The 23,198-nt window shown below is 43.3% G+C and overlaps 1 protein-coding gene across 2 annotated transcripts in view; it reads right to left on the reverse strand.

Moving 5' to 3' along the window:
• The window catches only part of LOC133966332 (inositol polyphosphate-5-phosphatase A), a 147,466-nt gene that overhangs the window by 4,095 nt on the left and 120,173 nt on the right, over nt 1–23,198 (reverse strand). For both annotated transcript variants that reach the window (XM_062401222.1, XM_062401223.1), the window contains exons 12-13: nt 17,124–17,197; nt 3,466–3,577 (exon numbers count right to left, since the gene is read on the reverse strand). In XM_062401222.1, coding sequence (XP_062257206.1) covers nt 3,466–3,577; nt 17,124–17,197 — 186 coding nt within the window. The remainder of the gene's footprint in view (nt 1–3,465; nt 3,578–17,123; nt 17,198–23,198) is intronic.

Genomic DNA, 23,198 nt, shown 5'->3' on the forward strand with positions numbered 1-23,198 from the left:
TTATGATGCTATATTTATCATCTATAAATATCTCAGAACATATCAGAAATATAAATGAAAATAACATGATAGTTAGGTTCTTTCAAATTAATGTATTATACTTCGCACAGATACAGCTCGTCTCCACTGAAGTGGACGCACCTTTAGAAACTCTGCACAGTTTTCACTTTGAAACTTGCAGTCGGTGCGGTGCAGCGAAGAGAAATGAGAAGCAGCAGTGATTTACAAAGTGGACATTTGCCTCTCGACCAAATACACTCCCACCGTAATCTAAGTGCCTATCTGAGAGAATCCTGTTTCAATATCACTTTCTGCACACAAAGAAGCTGTTACCCACTCACACATGGATCTGCAGACTGGAGAATAAATCACACTTGTCTGGTTGAACTAAAGACTTTTTAAACAGCCGCCCCAACCCCCGCGTACGCACACACACATACAGGCTGGTGGGTGGGTGCTAGCGGTTGTGTCTGTGATCTGCACTGGCGCCTCAGACGAAAGAGACAGAGAGCTTGAGAATGAACCATAAAGCAGAATCCAAATTAACTTCAGACCAATCCTGCAGCTGAGCAGGGTCAGCACACGTGCGCCTCCACCTCACTACCTTTTCGAGCGGGCCACGCACTGCCACCTCTCTATTTGTCTGGCAGCCGGCCCCGAGCCGCTGCCTCCCGCAGCCGGAGATACATTCATCAAACACACACTTGATAATTTACAAAGGCAGCATAAAATTGTGGATTTTCGGGCTGCATAATCTTTAGACAGATAAACAAATTACCCGGGGCCCACCGGCAGAGAGGGAGCGCTCGCTCGGCTAAACATTCATTACTGGCGCTCCCGGGGCTGGTGCCGCGCCGCACGGCCGGCGGGCAACCTTTGGCGTGTTAGGGCTCGGCAAGCAGAAAATAACATGATGGCGAGTTAACCGACCGTGCCATGATAGATGACGCCACACGCTGGGCTGTTTACGGGCCCATGTCTCAACAATCTGTAATGCTCAGAGCCGGAGAGTGTGTGCTCAGTGAATCATCAGCCAATCTGCGAACACACTAACTGTTCCACTCTGTCCCTGCATTACAAGCAATTAGCCGGTGCTTGAGGGGAAGAAAAGCAAACAACAACCCAGCTGTGTGTATGTGTGTGTGTTTTTGTGTATGAGAAACACTGTTCTCATAATTCTGACACATTAAATGGGTGAAAGAAACTGGGTGAAATTATTTAAAATGCTCTGCAGTCTGTTTTTCACAGTTGAAGGCCGATTTACACCTCTGTGTAGGTGCAGAGGCTATGCTGTTGTGAGAATCGCAACTGCAATTACACTACTAAAACACTAGGTGGCAGGGTTTCTAGAGCACTAGTCTGTGCTCAGTTCCACAGCTGCTATTAGACAAGTACTGAGCTCCGGATAATCTCCTGAAAACTTCTTTAACGGTTGTATGTGAGAACGTAAATGTCCAAGTCAGTAGCTCGGTTTGTCCTGCCTCCTGCATTCTCTACAAGAGCTACCTTTACTGAAATCAAGATACAACGTCGGAGAGAGAGACGACATCGGGGAAGATTAGTCGTACGACCATTGCACCGACGAAGGCAAGGTTAGCATACATTTTCTGTTTCAGTCCTAATGCTCTGAAATGCAATGCTACCATGAAGACCGATCAGTCGTTGTAGTCTGTATTGTGTAGCGGAAAGTTTAGTGAGGTGCATGCCTTAAACTGCTTTCAGACATGCACAGAATTTAAGAGATTCTTCTTGGAAGGCGGTGTATGCGAGAATGCAGATATCCCAGTGAGAGTCCCTAGACTTTCTGTGGACTTTCTCCGCCTGGCCCCCTCGTATAAAGTCCACAGAAAGTCAGCAAAAGTCAATGTAGGCACACTGCAGGGGATCCCCCACTGGATTCACTGCAACGAGTTGGGGGGGTGGGGGTGAAGACACTTCTAACATAAGTAAAATGTTTGTTTTTTTTAAACAAGAAGAGAACAAATATCTCTTGGTGAAAAAGCGGCGTCACACACATAGAAGACACAGACGAAGATGTCCAGAGAGTTTATGGTGATAAGAGCCGAAAATCCAGACCCAATTCTTCAGAGAACCTCCGCAGGACATGTCTGCAGACGACCGAATGCTACGTGACTACATCATGTCTAAGGTGTTACTTCTTAGAAGAGCTCTGAACGAGATCGGTGTTATTGTTCTCGTGTGGCTGCAGAGTCCTTGTGATGCTCAGTCAAAGAAGAAAGATCAGGAAGGAATTTCTCATCTGTGGCCGACAAAGAAAGCCAAACTTCCTGAGCAGCCCCCTGCTGTGACGTGCTACTGTACAATTCACTGCTGCATTTCTTTCACACACATTAACAGATGAAAGCCTGTGTGTTCCAGCTCTGGAAACACTCAGGCCTCTAGAGTCAAAGTTGAGTTTAGTGACTAACAATCCCCAAGTAAGGGATCTCAACCACTAATGAACTGATTTGGGGATTTCTCAGCAAACTGTTTTTCTTAAAAATTTCAGGTGGTGAGGTCGCATGAACAAATCAGGGAAACCTTTTCAAAGCTGTTTGACAGATCTCTACAGCTCTTTACACACTGGACTAAAATGGCTTTTGTCTTCAGTGGGCAAAGGATCAATCTGTTTTTATTCTGGGTCAAATGACTCTGCGGTAGTCAGGGATATTTATCGTCTACAGCTCCGATCGCCGGTGATGGAAACATGACACCCGGCGAGATACACATTTTCACTCCTTTTTCTCTCGATGCCATGATGCCTGTCAAGGAGGAAATGACGGCTTGTCGCCAGGAGTAACATCTGCGACTTAGAAACAGATTTTATCTGTCTCTGTTCAATCCGATCTTTCAGTTGGCGTTCAGTCTGAAGGGACTGGAGTAAAGACCTAAAAGAATCTGTAACATAGTCAGAGGCCTTATTTCCTGATTTCCGAAGTGTTCCTGACCTCCAACACACAACAGGAAAAAAAGAAAATCGTCAACTGGCAAACGGGTCAACAGACTTTAGTGTGTTTACCTGTATTTACAAAACTCACATCCAGAAAACTAAGAGAGTCAAAAGTAAACAGACACAGGCTGTAGAGGAGGAGGAGGAAGACAAGGGTATGGAGGCGGCAGATTGGCTCCAGTTTACAGAACTGATCGGGTTCTTGCAGGGTTTGACTCTCTGAGGAAGGGGACAGATCTGGGGTTTTATGAAGAAGATGGGGCCCAGTCTAACTCTATAAGGCTGGGATATATGTACTGTCTGGGTGGACCCGTGGCTTAGCGCTGCCAATTAATATTCACAGACACCTCATCCTTCCATCTGTGAAGTGACAAAGGAGGGGAGGGTGACGTGGATCAAGGACGATGGAGTTGTAGACATAAAGAGCGAGGCATTAATAAAGACCCCTGTGTTGAAGCGGAGAGAGGAGAGGGGCGGTTACTTCTGAGCGAAAGCTGCGTCAGGTTGAGACTCACCTTTAAGACCAGTTCTCTGGCAGAGGGAGACATGAGGATTCGGTCACACCAGGCGGGGCATCTGGTGTTCATATACTGCTTACCCTGACTGCTGTCTTCACTGTACGGATAACTGAGGAGACACAATCAGAAATACAGTCACATCTACGGTAATTTATGAGCGTTTAAATGCTACCCAGGAAATAAGGGACTTTATATTCCAGTAAGGTGCCGCACAAAGGAGACAATAAAGGAAAGCCCACGAGGAGAGCAATAAATATGATGCATGTGAATCAACAGGGCTGCGGAGGAGTCATAAATATGAGACGTCACGTCATCTGCCTTATCTCAGAGGCAGATCAAAATGTTTTCCAGAGAAAACAGGAGGTCCATTAGTATGACCAATCATCTGAGTAATCTCTTGAATCAACACACATGGATAGCTCAATCAAACGCTCTTCTCTGCCAACTGTACAGGTTGTGAGTGTGTGTGTGTGTGTGTGTGTGTGTGTGTTTGTGGGTGAGAGAGAAAGACAATAACAAGAAGATGAAGGAGGAATGAGAGAGCTTTAGGAGGAGTGGGCCAGAGGGACATCAAGTTGCCCATATGTATTGCTACATCCCTACACGGTCATCAAAAACAGATTAGGTGCCGCGGCAAATGGCCAAGGGAGAGAGAGAGAGATTGTGTCTTGGAACAGCAGTGAACAATCGAATGATTTAAGCCACGGCAGGGCCGGAGTCGAGAGGGGAGCCATTGAGCTGATACAGATTTACATTGTTGAGAATTCAATTTGCCCCTTCGACTCATCAAAGTGCTTCAGATTTACACGCCACCAATCCAATTTGTTTGTCGGCGCTCATCAGGATGTAGGAGAGGGCTTACATACTGTAATACCAATCCAATTTGCTCCTTCAGTGCCACGCGTGCTAACCGTAGCATAGCAAACAGTGCCTCCTCTGTGAGGATGGTGATATCCTAATGATAAAATAAACACACACGCCACACACACTTCAATTCTTCACACTTACTGAGCTCTGATGGCTTAACTGGACTTTGTGCTGAGGCAGAATGTGTTTGATAAGCATTTAGCCGTGGATGCTTTATATGTGATTTTATGTATGCATTCAAACAACTATGTGCCTGATGCTGCTGTCCCAACTAAGGTATTACTAGTTCAAGTGATAGTATAGCTGTTTTCAGACATGAACTCCTGAGAATGTCCACACAATTGGGTCCAGACTTTCTCCAGAGTTAACATTCACCGCTCAGACGCATTCACAACTCACTGCTCTGTGTGTCCTGCATCAGATGGGTTAAAAGCAGAGGTTAAATTTCCCTACAATTGCATGAGTGTGCCTGTGCATTTGTTTGGGACAAATAAATGTATCTTGTTTTTTTTTTAAACAGCACAAAAATCTCAGGAGTATTCAGGTGACGGATGGTGCAGCGTGCAGAGGCAGGGCGTAAGATATTAATGCTGCGGCAGAGATCACATGTTTGTGTTTACAGCACATTAAAACCACTGTATCACCAAAAGCTCTCTTGACATATTCGTCGGTGTCTCTCGACTGTTATGGAAGCCCTAACATCACCAGTCCAATTATTATAGGCCTGGGCAAGAAAACAATATCAATACAATTTAATTTTCATCAATAAAAATAGATGACTAACATATGTCAATATATTGCTTAACCATTGTGCACAGTAAATAGATATAACACACAATAGATTTACATCATGTTTATTAAATGTTTTGTGTATTATTATTATAAAATAATAATTTGACATTTATCATGATATTATCTATATCCAATGACGTGAAAACTTTTATCTTGGTATGATTCTAAACATATCTCCAAGCCCTTGTTTAACGCTAATAAAGTTATGAGAAGAATACGTTAAAATTAAGTGAGATTCTTCCAGTGAGACTTAAAGTAAAGATACCTGTACCAATGAAAAAAGGTTTTCAGATACTATTGATGACTTTGTGTATTTTGCCACTGTTTGAAAACATATTGCATTTATAAATGAACCAAAACACCAACACTCTGTTTAAATAAAAAATGTACTACCCATGTAGCTCTATATAGCTCTTTAATAAGAGAACATTAGAATAGTTGTCTTTAATCCTCGTTGTTTAGGGACCTAGTTCATATATTGGCTAACCACCATATATGCTATGGTGTTACTTTTTTGTAGATATCTACATTTTTGCACATTTAAGCTATTCTGGATGGTTCTCTTTTACAGCTAATCAATAAGCAGTTGCCCAGTCAAATAAACAAAGAATAAAATAAATAAATATCAAACTTATTCTTCTTATTTATTGGCGATTAGCTCTAAAAATGACCTAAGTGAAACTGTTGAAACGTAATGCAACAGATGACCTTTTCGCCCTCGAGAGGATTCTTTGCATAGTGACGACATTGACAATAATACATAGATTACAGTTATTACAATGTTATCTATAGATATGTGCTGACACGTTGAACATTTCTGTAAATAATGTACATACAGTATCTGTTAGTTCGTTTATGCCTGAGAGAAAAGGGTTAAGGCTGGGGCGCCTGCGCGAAACCGAACACGCAAACACACACTCACACTCACACACACACACACACACAGACAGCCCCCCCACCAGGTGTACAAATAGACCTGCTGAGAGCTACTTAGAGAAGTTCCCTGCCTCCAATTAGCATTAATAGCCCTTAAACCATGGGGGAAATGCATGGGGGTTTTAGTATGCTAATCAAAGTGATCCTGGGATAAAAGAGAATGGAGAAGAGCACGAAGAATAGGATGAGTGACGCAGGGATAGACAGGGAGGCAGAGGAGAGGGGATAAAGATGGATCAGACAGAAAGAGGCAGAGTGAGGGTGAAAGAGAGCAAAGTCTTCAAAGGGCTTGTGGAGCTGCTCGACTTCAGGGTGGCCTGAATACTCCTGCTTCCTGTGGGCTGGTGGCCGGCCTCAAACAGCCGGCGAACAATCCTCCTCCTATCAGGGACTCTGTTATAGCTTTATTGACTAACAAGCTGGGGTCATTTTGGTGTTAAAGAGATTGAGAGAAAATCAAGTTTCCCCCCTCACCTCCTTCAAACAATGAACTCCCGCCTGATTGCAAACTTCCCAAAGCACTTCAGAAACAAAACTTTGCTATCGGTCCTTCATTTTTGATGACAGCAAGCCATTGTAAACGCTGATTAAAAATACTCCACAATGGCCATTAAAGGGCCATTCTGTGTCCCTGTGTGTGCAGGTAGGTTGTTCCCCTTTCTGTTTTACCGCACCCTCCATTGGCTCCAATAGAGATAAGAAGTCTTAATGCAACAGCAAACAGCCCAACAGGGCGCTGGGGCCAAAATGATTAATGTGTCTGATTAGCGAGTCACAAACTTATCGGGGAAGGTAAACGGTGCGATTGGGCGTGAGGGCTGGAGGCCGTCAGCTCATATCAGACACTTTTTGCCTGCAGCAAGACTAATTACACTAATTAATGGGACAAGCTGATAACTTCCACAATTGTGTACCTGTATAGGAGGGGGAGCTGCACTTCAAGGTATCCACACATAAACATATATGGTGTGCAGATGAAATGAGCACGTGCATACACTCAGGTAAGTTTTTTAGTTTTTGTTCGGATGTAAAAGACCTCTTGTATTTAGACTTATAGAAAGTAAAAACATTAGTCCTGTTGTTGTGTTGAGCTGTGGAGTTAGGAGTATGGAAAACACCTTTTTTCTCTTCTAGGCAACTGTTCAGGGTCTTTGAGTGGTGGAAGGGTCAGATCCAGGGAGAAAGCCAGGTGACTGGGGCCCAGCACATCATGAGGACCCTATTGTCAGGACCAGCACAGAGGATTGAGCCAGAGGCAGCGAAGAACAAGATATATTTAGATATATAATTATGTGTGTATTTAATAATAATTGATAGTCCCACATCAATGGACATATTGCCACATCATTCTGACAGGGATGTTTAGTTCTGTTCTTGTCAGCAATTAGGAATAACATCTACATCTCACCTATATTCTATGGCATGTGGAGAGTTTTGTTGAGAGAGAGGTTTTGTCTACACTAATGTGGATATATTTTTAAATGAAAACTTTACACTGCCTTTAAAAAATGTGACCTTCATTTGACGGAATATCACCATGTAGACGTGAACACGAAAATTACTACAAAGGATAATTTCCTGTTTGTATGAATGGCTACATATGATTTTTTATATACAAATTGCACAACATGCTACATTAGCATGTATCTAATGGAAAAAAATAATAAAACTGGTCCAAAGCATCTTTGTGCAGTCTGTGAAGGTTCAAAAGTGAGAGAGCTAAAAGATCTGCAGAGTGGTTCCTTTAAATGGACTCTACGTCCAGGACACCTAGTATAAAGATTAGTCTCACGCTTTCTTGACAGTGCATAACAAGCTGTCAAGCTCCAGAGTAAAACTGACAAGAGAAAGGTTTCTGACCGAAATCAGTGTTGAATAATTACATCGAAACTGATGATTGATTGATGACTGAAATTCTCGTGTCTTTGTCTCTCTCTGGTGTTTATGGTCTTTTACAGACATCACCTCTTGTGTGAGGCTGATTCTATGAATACCTTTTTGCCGTTGGTTCTTTTGTGTTGCTGAACCCATCTCAGATGAGACATGTGTGTGTACAGTCGCACATTGAGCCCCTCCAGCAGCCATCGAGAGCTCATTCATTCATGCTTGGTTTGGGTATTAATGTTTGACTTGGCTGTAGACACATTACTCACATGTGTTCCGGTCGATGTCAGCTTGTTTGTCTTCCAACAGTAATAAAAAAAAAAAATAACAGAGCGAGGTGAGCACAGGCTACACCTGTGTCACCCAGCCTCACCCAGTCGAGGGTGAGGCTGTTGGGACATACATTACTGTAATTTACAAGCTACTGTATTTGCACACACCAATACAATTGGCAATAAAAAATATTTAAAAGATAAAATGCTGCATGTAAAATGCAGGCCAGACGACAATCTTCATTGAACCTTGACACTCAGTCATGGAATGGATATTATTACAACCTGTCTGACAGGGCTTCCTGTTCCCATTCCTGATCTCTTCTTTTCACCCATCTCCTTATTTCTCTCCTCTCAACCCAGCATCACTTTGCACCCGAACGCTTGGTCCATACAAATATGTTGGGGGAAAAAAAATCTGTTTTAAAACAAAAACAAACTGTCCACACAAGTGTTATAACTCTGCATTAGTAATAATCTCTGTTCATACCAATACACCCAAAAAGTATACCATTCAAGTACACTCGGCATATGCGTGCCGGTATAGACAGGAAGTACATTGTCTACTCTGTTGTAGCTTAAGCCATTTTCAGACATGAACTCTGGAGGATGTCCAGAAAATTGTGTCAGACTTTTTCCAAAGTTTGCCTTTCACATATGAAAAAGACAGCAGGAAATTCTTCAGTAAGATAATCAGGGAAAATATGCGGCTGACAGCATTATTCTTCTATACTAAAATGCAGCCCCAACAGAGCCAAAGGCATTTCCAAACTTCTCTATTTAAGTCACTGAAAAACTCCAGAGTAGTTTTCTTTCAAAACTAAAACATAGTAGTGTGGATGTAGCTTGAGTCCAGTTCTGTCAGAGGTTTCTTCTCGTCTCAAAGCACTGGCTCATGGGGTAAAATATTGTGTTTATCTCCATCTCTTAATGTAAGTTCTTGACCTTGCTCTGTACTAAGTTTTAAGATAATGCATGTTATGATTGGTACTACTATACATAAGTCAAATTGAATTGAATTGACAGTTCCAGCCCAGGTGTTCTGCTCCTATCTCTTGATCAAAAGCTAATACCTTGTTTAACATCATGACAAATGAGGCTCTTCGCTTGCTAATTCTTTTCAATGAGGGCAATAACAACTTGTTAAATACAGGCAGGGCTAGAAGGTACAGATAAGAGTCATAGTATTTGAAAAATGGGGTCAAGGGTTCATCATGGGATGCTGGAGCGGCCAGTGGTGGCCTGGCATTGGCTAAAAAGTTGGAAACGGCGGGTTTCGAAAGACTCCCTGCCTCTAAGGCTGTGTTTGTTTGCCGTTGTCAAGGGAGGCTTGACAAAACACACGCACACTCAAACACACGCACAGATTCGAAAAGATCGGCCAAATGCTATCAATAAAGCTGGATGTTTGCTTCAGTTTGTAGTGCTGGGAGGCTGCAGGCACAACATTGGCATAGTGCAGTACAAACAGAGTGAAATGCCATCAATGGCTCATGGCTCACAGCCTGCTGGGCTTCAGCTATGACATGTTCTGCCTTCAGCTGCTCTAAATGAAGACGAGAAGACACAGATGGCATCCATTTGATTCTCTCCATGTAAGAGTGTTTCAAACAAAGCCTCCCACTCAGTGGCATCATCCCAGACAAGAGGCAATGACACATGACAGCGAACAATCTTCAGCTATTATCGCCACAATGGACCCTCATCATTTTCACAGGCTCTCTAGTAGTTAGAATGATGGATGCGCTGATGGTTGTAAAACAATGTTCCTGTTCAGTAGATCAGCCTGTAACGCTGCATCCCGCTGTGGCGCCGAGCCAACACGAGCCACACACTTACAGTAGCTCGGACGGAGTGCTATGACCAAACGTCATTAAGTGTACCTCTGTGGGGCCGTATATGGGGCCACTGCTCTAGTATAGCAAGGCTGTTCACAGTGCAGAGAACAAAAAGCCTCCTTCATATAGGATAGGGCTATAGGAATAATGTTTTCACAGTGAAATAGGGTAATACGGGTGACATCATCCGTACAGGCCTTCAGAGGCTAGGAGTGTTGTGGAAAGAGTGTTGTTCACAGAACAATGACAGTGACTGTGTACAGGAGAGACATCTGTGGGAGCACTTCCTATGAGCTCAAAAGGAGTCTTGAGGAATTCTCCACTGCCCTGATAATTCACTCATATGCACTTATTAGCGGTTATTGAGGAGCTGGCAGGCAGCCATTAGTGCCACCAAAAACCTCTCTCATCTGAGGCGCAAAGTCGTTCTGACCTTCCTCTTTCACCAACCTGTGAATGTTGTAGAGTTTCCCAGCTCGTCCTCACTGACCTGCAGCTTCAAGAAATGTTAGCCAACATGAAGACGCTGTTCTCAGGGTGCTTCCCAAACAGTGAAGACACAACTGTTTATGTTTCTGTCTCCTCACTGGCCTCACCTCCTGACCTCCGGGCCACACTCTGGTCCCCTGCTTCTTTCCAAAGTCTAGACTTGACAAACACATGGGACTGGAGCCATCCTGTTAGGTCTAACACCTTCCCATCTTTCCATATGTGCTTAAGGAGAGGTTCGGCTAAAGCCTGAAACATGCTTCTGCGACTGCGTCTGCGTCTTTTCACGCCGCTGTGGCGCAAGACTCGTTTTCATTCATGCTTCCCCAACCGTTGCGCGTCTTACAAAGCAATTCTGCGCCAGAACACTAGGCGGAGTAATGCTTTTTGTCGAGACGACCTTAGAGACGCCTTCTTTCTTCTTCGTCGATTGTTTATTTACATAGCCACTGCGGCTCATCGTAGCCTTTTTCTGGCGGACAAATCCGCCAGTCAATGACAGGTTATACAAGTGATCATACTATCGGATATCTTCTGCCAAGTGCTCTTCTATTTGGTCCATATTCGTTCTTCTAAATCTTCCGTGATTTCTGCCGGTATTATGGGGCATGAAACCGGAAATGCAGCTCCAGAAGGGATGTGGAGCAGACCAATCACAGCCTTGCGGGCTGAGTGAGCTTGCGGAGCTTTGCCGTAAATTTTAGAAAAGGGGGTCGACACCCGTCAGCACGTAAGGAGGGATACATAAGCACGTAAGGGACCCGGAAGGGCTCTTGCGCTTACGGGCCCGTGAAAACGCAGAAGCATGTTTCAGGCTTAAGCCAGGGACTAAATGGAAAGAGTGCCAGAGAGATATGAAACCTCCAACTCTGCTAGTCAATTCCCCAAATATAAAGTTTTGGTTGGCAGCCGAACATTTTTAAAATCCAAGTTTTCCAGGTCCAATGCCAAATTTCAGTGTATTCATGTAACTGCAAGAGGCTCATGAGCTTTGTTGCGTCTTGCACGATGTAACAAAAACACAACCAAAAGAAGCTGTTGAATGTTGATCCCCACACTAAATGTTTTTGTGTTAAACACATCAACCCTTCCCATCGACGCACAAACTCCTGGGGTCCACACTTTCAGAGCCCCTAAAACTGAGAAATTGGAAAAACACAGCTGACTCCATTTTATTTTGAAAACTCTGGTTCAGAGTTGGACCGCCGGTTTTAGGTAACGTTTTCAGGCATGTTGGTATGAACAGGGAATAAAACGGAAAGAAACCGTTTTAGTTTGAAAATGCCATATCCAAATTAACACATAGTGGCATGGTTGAAGCCTGAGTAAATAATTGTAACCGATAAAGGATGGGGGTTCACGCATTTTCCTGTTCGCCAAGAAATCCTAATTTCCACGTTTAGTTGCCCTGACAAAGATCCATATATAGACATAAAGTGAACATGCATACATAACAACCTGTCCTCATCCTTCTAGACCTTTCTGCTGCATTCGACACAGTGAACCACCAGATCCTTATTTCCTCCCTTCAGGACCTCGGTGTCTCAGGCTCTGCTCTCTCCCTGCTCTCTTCCTACCTCAATGAACGCACTTATAGGGTAACTTGGAGTAGGTCTGTGTCTGAACCTTGTCCCCTCACTACTGGGGTCCCTCAAGGTTCGGTCCTAGGTCCTCTCCTCTTCTCTTTGTACACCAACTCCCTCGGCTCTGTCATTCACTCACACGGCTTTTCCTACCATAGCTATGCCGATGACACCCAACTAATCCTGTCTTTTCCCCGATCAGAAACATAGGTAGCAGCACGAATCACTGCCTGTCTGACCGACATCTCTCAGTGGATGTCTAAACACCACCTGAAGATTAACCTTGACAAAACTGAACTTCTTTTCCTTCCAGGGAAAGACTCTCCCATCCACGACCTGACTATTAACTTTGAAAACTCTGTGTTAACCCCCACTCAGACGGCTAGGAACCTGGGCGTAACACTCGACAGCCAACTCTCCCTTACTGCCAACATTACTGCAACAACACGGTCCTGTAGATTCATGCTGTACAACATCAGGAGAATACGCCCCCTTCTCACTCAGAAGGCGGTGCAGGTTCTGGTCCAGGCTCTGGTCATCTCACGTCTAGATTACTGTAACTCCCTCCTGGCAGGTCTACCTGCTACTGCCATCCGACCTTTGCAGCTCATCCAGAATGCAGCAGCTCGACTGGTTTTTAACCAACCTAAATTCACTCATACTACTCCTCTCCTCCGCTCCCTTCACTGGTTACCAGTGGCTGCTCGCATCCGGTTCAAAACACTAGTACTTGCGTACCATGCTGTGAACGGATCCGGTCCAGGCTACATCAAGGACATGGTCAAACGTTACACCCCACCCCGTTCACTCCGCTCTGCTTCGGCCAATCAGCTCGTTGCTCCCTCACTGCGAGCTAAACACTCATCAAAAACACAACTGTTTTCCGTCCTGGCTCCTAAATGGTGGAATGAGCTCCCGATTGACATCCGGACATCAGAAAGTCTACACATCTTCCGCCGAAAACTAAAATCAACTTTTTGAAACTAACACTTTAGTAGCACTTAAATGGCACTTACTTATAGCACTTTGTAGTTTTGCTTTATTTGAAGAAATTGTACTTTCTTGATTCTTGTCGTCCTTGGTATGTACCCTCGGGTTTGAAGGCACTTATTGTAAGTCGCTTTGGATAAAAGCGTCAGCTAAATGAAATGTAATGTAATGTAATAATGTGATTGCAGTGACACAAGCTGTTTTTCGCTCGTATCCAGATCTTGGCTCCTCTCCTCTACCTTTACAGACACAGATATGGGACAGCAGCCATCTTACTCTCCTCCTCCCCCTCCGTCTTCTACTACCCAGCTCTTTTCTCTCTGCACAACTTCCACACCATGTCGCTGCCATGAAATCACTCATGATTTGTCCATTGATGGAGTTGTCCCGCTGCTCTAATGTCACTCAAAATCTCCCTCAAAGCCCATTCCCAGTAACCATGTTACAGGCAGAATACATTCTTCCACTGCTCCCTGATTGTCCACTGCTTTTCCTTCAAAAGACGGGGTCCCGATTCAATTTTTGCATCGATCTCGTGCAAAAAAAGGGCAAAGAAATCAGATCAGAAGAGTACTAAAAGCTTTCCTCTAAATCAATCAAAATACATGAATAAGTTACTTTTGCCTTAGTATGTTTTAGGGGATATTACCTTTATTATGCCATTTCAAGTATGAAATCAAAAGAACCATAATGTAGAGTAAAACTTACCATAATTTTCAGTCAAATGGCTGCGCTGTAGCCTATGCAGAGATAATGATATAATGGCTGGTTGGAGGCTCTTACATTACTGACCTGATGGAGAAACTACGTCTAAATAACTGATTGGTTTCTGATTAATAGACTCATCCATTCTCTTTCAGAACACTCGCTGTGAAAACCATACACGGGCTTGTGTGTATGACTGTAGGTGCGCGCTTGAGTCGTACCGCGGCTGATCAGTGGTCAGCAGCCGCCTGGCTCCAGGTTCGACTGTGACGAGGCCCGGGCAAATTCCTCACCCCAGTGCCCAAGTACTTAGACTTGTCACGGCCAACTTTGACCGACGATTTCTTAAAAGTAAAACCATATGCATTTCGCAGCTTTGAGGGGAAGAATTCATGTGTGTGCATTTATAGGGACAGAGGTGTATGTCTGCCGAACCTGGACGTGCGTTTCAAAGCATGAGGCGAGCTGCTGACTACTGATGCTTCAGCTGTAGTTAGCTGCTAAAAAATATAAAGCTGGAGATACAATTTTCTGCAACGCGGCTGCAGCTACATATGTTTGTCCGTCGGCCAATTTATTATCCACCTGACAGCATGTCTCAGTTTGTGACAACTTCTTACCCCGCGCCGGACAACAGACAGAATTAACTTGCAGATTAAATGTTTGTGACTACTATTGATTTATAGATTTGAACAAAAGTGAGCCGTGTGCGTGCATGAGGGAGTGTGTGTGTGTGTGTGTCGTGAGGGTGTGTTCCGATGGCCTGCATTAAAAAGAGTAATAACCTCACAGATGGTGAGGGGCTGGTCCGGTGCAGGCAATGTGATGGAGAACAATCCTTGAGGCTTGATTGCTCAAGGAGCACAAGGCAGACCTGACAGGGGGAGGGGTATCAGTAAATGTGTGTGTGTGTGTAGGGTGTGTGTGTATATGAGAAGTGGGAGGAGGGGATTGTTTAAGTTTAACTAGGCCAATGCTACCCATTACAAGGCCAACAATGTGGCTTGTTCCACACACACAGAGTAGATCAAATCAAATTTCATACGCTGCTCCTGGGTTTCATCTGTTTGATTCATCATCAGTATGAGTATGAGAGAATCATTTGCATTCTTCCTCAGCAGCACATTCATTCCTCCCTGTGGAGAGATGATTCATTATTATATGGATAGGTGCAAAAGTCAGCCAGTGTAAAAGGACAATAAATCCACCTGTCACTTATGCAAAGTGATGTAAATGGGGTCCCTGATTAAGACACAGAGTCATTTAAAAACAGGGACTGGAAGAACCTTGACACACACTCACTCTCTCTCTCACACACACATTTTGATAGCTCCGTGTATTTCATGCCCTCTCTCACACACAGACGCACACACACTCTAAAATCCCCCACCACCAGCGCCTGCCACTAGAGCAGTTTATCAAGTAATTATTGTTTGATTACAGCGTTTCATTATCTGCACTGATTGAGTCACAACCGACGGCAAAGGTCAAGCACCATTAACGCGCTGCTCCCGAAACATATTTCCACGCCGGCCGCATGTTTGCCCTCCCTCTCCTCTGAAAGGGCTAATTGCAAATGCATTTGTTTGAGGAAGAGGAGAGGAGACCACCCGCTCCAATTTCCCCTAAGTCCCACTGAGACGGAATACCAATGCCGCTCAAAGCCAATGCACAGCGACAAACACAACACACACAAATATACGCAGATACACATGGGAGCAGTTTGGGACCATATCCAATCGTACTTAACAACTGATACCCATCAAGCACAGATCTAAACAGCTTTCATGAAACCATTTTGGACAAAGAGGGGGGTGACCGACTCCGGATTTCACATATTAATAATAAGTCCTTATGGCCAAGGTCTGATAAACATGATCACTGCATTTAAACAACATGTGGCTCTGTCCCGAGGCTCAGGTTTGCTCAATTCATGTCGTTTCATTTCCAAAAATTATTTCCTAAAAAGTGAAGTATATATATAAATATATATAAAAAGGGAAGGACTGAGTGTGCTTTCATTAGAAAATTATCCTTGGCTGAATAAACTATTAAAATCCCTTATCAAATATTTCTTGAAACAACATGTGTAGTAACAAAGTTGTTCCTAATGGCTCGCGAGTCATTTAAAAAATAAATTGTTTTCCACAGGATTGTTATTATGTCATTAATGCTGCTACATAAAATCCATAAAGAAGACAGATTTTGAGACCAGCAGTAACAAACCAGAAGAAGTTATTCTCTTACTGGTGTGTAAGTGGTGTATTTGTATATTTTGAGAGACTGTATGATATTAACTTTGAAATAAAAACATCTGTGTTACAGGCCCATCGAGTCCTTTTCTTCTGTTTGGTAGATGCGACTCAACCTTTGGGCATAATCACTTCTCATCTCATTATGTAATTGAAAGATATATACTATTTTAATGCATTCATGTAAATGTTATTAAATGTAATTATTTTTTAAGACATTTAAAATGTAATGAATACGGAATATCTAAAAATCCACATGTCGTCACACAGTGGCTCAAAACGACGAGACTCAACAGCCCTGATCTCCAAAGATAAAGGTGTATTTATTTGTCCCAAACACATACAGACATGCACAGGCACAGTCATGCAGGTAGGGAAATTTAACCTCTGATTTTGACCCATCTGGTGCAGGACACACAGAGCAGTGAGCGACCATGTAAGGCGCTCGGGGAGAAGATGTTGGGGGAGTAAGGTGCCTTGCTCAGGGGCACTAGACAGGGTAGGGAGAATCCTCTTGGATTTTTGGACAGATCAATCCAGGTTTGTATTTTGTTGTTTCTCCGTGGAGTCGAACCAGAGACGAACCAGAGACTTTCTCTGCCCATAGTCCAAGTTTCTGCCACTAGACATCCTGAATGTCTCCACCTCTAACTGCTATGTTATTCAACAGTTAAATAGATATTTCGCTGGAAACCAAAGACAGCCCACCCTATGGAAGCGGAACAGTCAGTGTCATAGGTTTACAAGGAATTCGTCCTCTGGGGACCTTGAATGTCAACATTTCATGTAGTTGAGACTTTCACTCAGGACCAAAGTGGTGGAAAGAAAGAAAGAGAGAGAGATCCACCGGTTGTGCCTGACAGAGCCATGCTGCTCAAGTGCCCAAAAAAATGCAGGACATGATATTATTGCCGGAACGTCAGAGAGTAGGATCAAATTTGAGACACTATTCATCTCCCCAAAACACATGCTATGCCAGGTATACACAGGGCCTGAGACTAGTGTTGGGTTGTAGATGTTAGAAGTGTGAACACAAAGTTGTCATACCTGGGTGGGAATGACATCTCCAGCTCATGCAGCCGATCCTTGAACACCAACAGCTCCTTGTCAAACACTAAAAGCTATGGGGAAAAAAAAAGAGGTATAAACAGAGACAAGTTAAAATAATTTGTTCTTGTTTTTACATTGGTACATATTCAGTGAGACTGAATTGCAATTGGTCAGCCGCATTTATCTGCAGGACCTTGATAGCATGGCTCCACACCACGATCACCACTGTGCAGACTCTCACTCCGAATGTGCAAGATGGAAATGCTAGTATACACAATATTTAAGATGAATGTTTGTACAATGGGAGGAAGCAGAAATAAGTTGTCCATCTTTATCTATAGTCTATGGTACGAATAAAGAGTTTTCCACTGTAGACCTCTGAGCAGTTCAATATCCTTCTGAGTCCTTTTTAGGTTAAATAATGTGTGTGATTCCTGTTTTGAAATTGTCTTTAGAAAAATGAATAGGGTTATGCCAACGTGAAGAAACATGTCAAGACAATTCACTGACAATTTCAAGTCTGTTTTGACTCAGACACTTTAATTTGACACTTGAAGTCAATACTGAAAGAATTGAAAAGGATTTTTTGGGCTGATTGAGTTACATCTAACACTGCCCAAATCTGACAGCAGCTGACCAGTTGTGTGTGTTCCTTCTGGGTGGGTGGGTGGGGCTCTCCCCCCCGCACTAACCGTGCATCCTCACACTCTTCATCAATCATGTCTCCTCACCCAGCTGTACTCTCTCACTAGAGTGTACACACACAGTTTCCCCAGTTTCCCCCCTTTCACAAAACCCATAAATCATTAGTGAGAAGTGCAATTAGCGGCTGCTTGTACACATTAATTATCTGGGAGATGAACAGGTAGCTCGGGCACCTGCATGACTGCCTCACTGAGAGACTGACAGTGATGTTTCCCAGCAACCCTGGCGGACTTCGCGGCAGGCCCAACCTTTCCTTTCAGACAGGAAGACATCAGGATGGAGGCGAGGCATGTTCGGTTAGTGGTAAATTGGGCTATTGTGCATGTTTCAAACACCGGGCTACAATTATGGCCCGACGAAGACCTCATCCTGAAGTAAGGCAGCTTGACGTTAATGACATTACATTGGTGTAATACATGCAGCGATGTGTTGACGGATACATGATGAAATATCAACGCGGTGCACATGGGGAATGTTCGGGAAGGACGTTCTCGCCAAGTGGAGACATGGGAGGTGGGAAGTGGGTGTCACACGAGTATTATTACATCAGCAGAAGGTAACTACAGTCTTCCATCTACACTGACATATTTATGTTGTGCATGTGTGACCATCCACACATTGTTTGTCTCCACGTGACCGTCGAGTACGCCCGCAAATATGCCAGAGTCCAGTAAGTGCGGTCACGATGACGCTATGTGATTGTGTGTGTGTCAGTGTGTGTGTGTGTGTGTGTGTGTGTGATTGTGTGTCAGTGGTGTAGAACAGTGGCCATTACTTGCAGGCAGAGGGGCCTCCCAGTCAGAGTCTCAGAGGTTCAGGAGGGCAGATGTGTGGCATTCATCAAACTCACACTGCCGGGGTCACAGGAGAGACTCACACACTGTGGATGAGGGATGGCAGAGCAGGGGATGCAACCCCACGCTCCACTGTACACCCCGTTTTACCATCCACCCTCTAGTGTGTGTGTGTGTGTGTGTGTGTATGTATGTGTGTGTGTAGTCTGTGATGCCTTTATCAGTTTTGAAATTTGAGCTTTTAAAGAAATCTGAAAAAACTGCAATAAACCGAATATATATATTTAATAGATAAACATATTTTATATCCATAGTAACACCGTTTGCTTGAGCTGCTCCCCCCGCGACCCGACCCCGGTTAAGCGGATGACGATGAGTGAGTGAGTAACACCGTTTATATATTTTTTGACAGTAAGTGTCAAGTAAGCGCTTTCCTTTCATGCACAATACATATGCAATTTGAAAAAGAAAATCAGCTTCTTATTACTGACCCACTGTTTTTTTTTCATTAGTTATTATTTGATTCATTATTTGATTCATACCTGTAGAAATGCAGCTAGATGATTAAGCTAAAATAAGCGTCATCTCTTACAGTCTTTCAATATTTTAAACTGACACATTTGTCTGAATACTTCTACCAGCATTAATGAGGACATTCCACCCATGATGCCACGGTATAAAACTATTACCTAAAATTACATTGATCTCATCCTATTTCTGGACATGCTTATCCCTCTGTTCCAGGTCTAAACTGTCATCTGTGTAATTGTTGTCCGACAGTTATCCCTTGTCCACTTCATATTTACATGGAACGTCAGCGAGAGTCATTTGTTCCCCGAGTTTGTCCTTCAGGCGCCGTCTCTTCTCGGGCCTTGTGCAGATTTAACAATGCACTTAACAGCTTTAAAGACAAAAGACTGCAAACAGGAGTCTCCTGTTTGCTAAAACGCCACATATTACTGTGCAGGAAAGACTGTTAAATGATTGGTTGTAGCGCATATGTGCTCTGGACCTATTTTGAGGGAGATACAATTTACTGTGAATCCCCCTGCAAAGAGCTAAGTAAAAGCCAGATACCTGCAAATATGCATCTTTACACTTGTGAAGGAAATACTACCCAGGTGATGTGCTATTGATAAACATTTTATAATGTAATCCGTAGCTATACTTATATGTAGATTGAGGATTCGGGGCCCAACAGGTCCAATAGTGTCAGGGTTAATTTTCACAGAAAATTAACCGTGACATGGCCCAAGCCGTCAGGTCCATGTGCCTGTTATCACAAAAGCACCGGGAGCTCGGCGTTAGGTTTGGACACAAAAAACTAAATCCATGTCGGTTTCTCAGCTTGTTAGTTTTCACTCCGGTTCGGAGAGAAAATTGCACCCACAATCTATTACATACATGGTTGCTAAGCTATGATTGAACAATTGCTGTTCAGTTCAGTAGCAATGAATCAACAATGAACAATAACTTTGATTCATTTTAAAGACTGTTTTTAATGTATTAAAGAAAAATACATATATATATATATATATGATGATATTTTAGAGTTACAAGAAACTTGTCAGTGGTGGAAAAACTGTGAAACGTCATATCTTAATTTAGCTCATTTCTTCACTTAAGTTTCTTGTTACTTACTGGCTACAGCTGATATATTGACCCAGCTGATTTATCAGTGAATGTGTGTGTGGACAATATATTGAGCTGAAGCCTGGGACAAAGGTATTGGGATGTTCAAAGTGTGTGTCAGAGTTTATTTAGCGATGGATGTGCGTACCCAGTCCTAAAATCAATAATTTAGACTTTTGTTTATGTACACATGTGTATCTATGATCACAGGTGCGATTCTGTTTGTTTGAGGTAAATCACCTGGGATTATGAGTGTGTGACACAGTTTAAACAGCAGGGGATGAGCAACATATGGCTGTGTGTATCTACCGAGTGTGGGGCTTAAGTGACTGTTGAGTAATTCATTCAGGTGAATGGAAAAGCCTGCGGCCACAAATTTCACGCTGCATTTCATCCCAGGTCAATTAAGCATAATGGTCTGCCGCTCTGGTAGGTCAGTAATAAAAAAAGAAAAAAAAGAAGCTTATATTGGTGGGAGGCCTCATGACTTTGTACAGCCAGGACAAGGCAGAGATGACCTTGGGCTTCGTTGAGGAAGTGGCGCGAGGTGCTGCTGCTCTGGCAATATCACAGAGGGACAAAGATGAAGAAGTGTCTGGGTGAAAACTACCCTGTCATAGGCTCACATTTCTGACTGCTTGGATGATCAGTGCGCTCCTAAATCAAAGTGGTCGTGATGGTTCACAGGCAGGAAGTTGAAGGAGGGGAAAGAAAGAGGGAACATGAGTTCTTTAGCCCCCAACTGTCCCTCCCCTCAGCGTGCTGGCGGACCGTCCACCACCTGTAATTGTGCTTTGATTTACGCGTTGTCAAATATCTCCTGTGACAACACCTGCCACCATTAAAACCCATCAATAAATGTTGGGGTGAAAGGTCATTTAATTTGATTTTTACACCTCACACTTGGCTTTCATTGCAGGGGCCATATTTTTCCTTCTTTTTATGGCATCTTCATTATTTTGTCTGGAAAAGCGATAAACTGTCACTGACGGGGAGGGGGGTGGAGCTGATTGGTACTGAGAGCGGCCAAACCAAAACCCAACAACACTGTGCTCTTATTTTCATGTCTGTTAAAGCATGTAGTAGAGGGGAATGAGTTCTGATATACTGATCAGGAAATGACGACAAATGGCTCTCCTCACACTTTTGACTTTTTCAGCACAGAGACATTGCTAGAAGATTGGAATATCAATGGGATTATCGACTAAACATACCTGGGCAACGGCAGTTTACTGTGCGTGTGTGCTATTCTGATGAGGCTAAATAAACAGTCGATACTCTCCTGAACTAGAATAGAGGACAAGCCAAAGGAAAAGACATATCCCCAATGCAGAATCACTTTATATAAGCCTGCTTTAAATCCTTTAAGGTCAGATTTCATTAAGCTCGGCTTCTGCATTGCCACTTAGGCACTTTGACGGGTAAAACATGAAAGAACTTTTGATTTGGAGCAGCATTTGTTCTTTTTATGTCCCTCTCATGTTTAAACCGGTCTCTGGGCTTGTGAGTAATGTGGAGGACGACGCTGCCGGCATGAAAAGGAGAGGCAGGCCAGACAGAAAGGTTCATCACTTACTACAACCAGTACACAAACACACCCTCCTCTCCCGCTGCCCCATCTGCCGACACCACGCTGATAAAATTACAATAAAGAGATACTGAAACAAAATCAATGGGGCAGCCCTGTGGGTGTGTGCTCCCGGAGAGGGAGAAAGCGTGCGGATCCGAGGGCGCACACGGCACAAGCATGCATGGGGCGCATGCGTGCACCCCCCCATACACACTCCTGTCTCTCCGCCGGAGCAAGGCCCCGCGGTGCCCCTTGACGCCACGAAAGCCCAGAAAATGTAATCTTCCCAAATACTCATCAGGACCCTCCATCGTCCCGCCGTGACAGCGCTGGGGATAATTAATTATACAATTTCGATGGGAATATCGACTAAACAAACCTATTAATCATAGCAAAAGTCAATAGGCATGGACACATTCAATCATGTCCTGGCCAATGATTACTCCTCTCAAAATACAATAATTATTTTCAAGAGCTGCCTCGAATTAAATTTCTGTCAAGCCGGTACAAGTCTCACAGTTGATGAAGGATGCGATGGATTTTTTCCCCCCTTCCCCAGTGGAGGAGTGTGAGGAGGAACATTTATCCTTTTGGAAAGGTAGTTTGTTTTATAAGGATCATAACATGGTGTGTTTAACTAGACCATGACCATCAGATTATCTCTGATGCCCCCATTATGTCATCCATCTTGTCTGCCTCGATGGGGGGGAGGAAGAGGAGGAGGAGGAGGAGGAAACGAGGGGGTGCCTCAGCCTCCTACAGCTACTGTTACACATTCTACGTATTTCTACAGATCACATTCAGTGAGGTCTAACAGTACAATGTGCAGGGTCAATAAATGCCAGCATCTCTGTCTTCAGGCTCCATCTTTTATACCAATTATATTGTCCTGATGTAGTTTTGGTGGGAAACAAAAGTAAAATCAATTATCAAATGAATGGGCATTATTTTTACATAAACTATATGTAGATTTTATATATAATTACCTACAGCACATAATTTACACTAAAAAGCAATGCATATCACACTCACAAAACAATAATTGAGTTGAGATATGGCACATTAATAACCTTGACCCTAACCTAGACAACCATTGGGTTAGATGGAAGAAATCAATATTACCATGAATAAAGGAATTCTGAAAAATAACAGCTTTCAGAAATTTAACCTTAAACCTTTTTAAGACCATAATGAATAACATTTAAGATCCATGTTGTGTACGAGAGATATAAAGTAATATAGAGTCCAAGAAGAATTACACTTCCCCATAATTGAGTAACGTTGGAACTACTAAAAGTACTAAAAGACATGGAGACGTTAAAAACTATGCATGAAGCCAAATTATTAAATAATTTTTGAGTGTGATGAAGT

This window comes from Platichthys flesus, chromosome 12 (assembly GCF_949316205.1).
Source record: "Platichthys flesus chromosome 12, fPlaFle2.1, whole genome shotgun sequence".
Classification (NCBI taxonomy): domain Eukaryota; kingdom Metazoa; phylum Chordata; class Actinopteri; order Pleuronectiformes; family Pleuronectidae; genus Platichthys; species Platichthys flesus.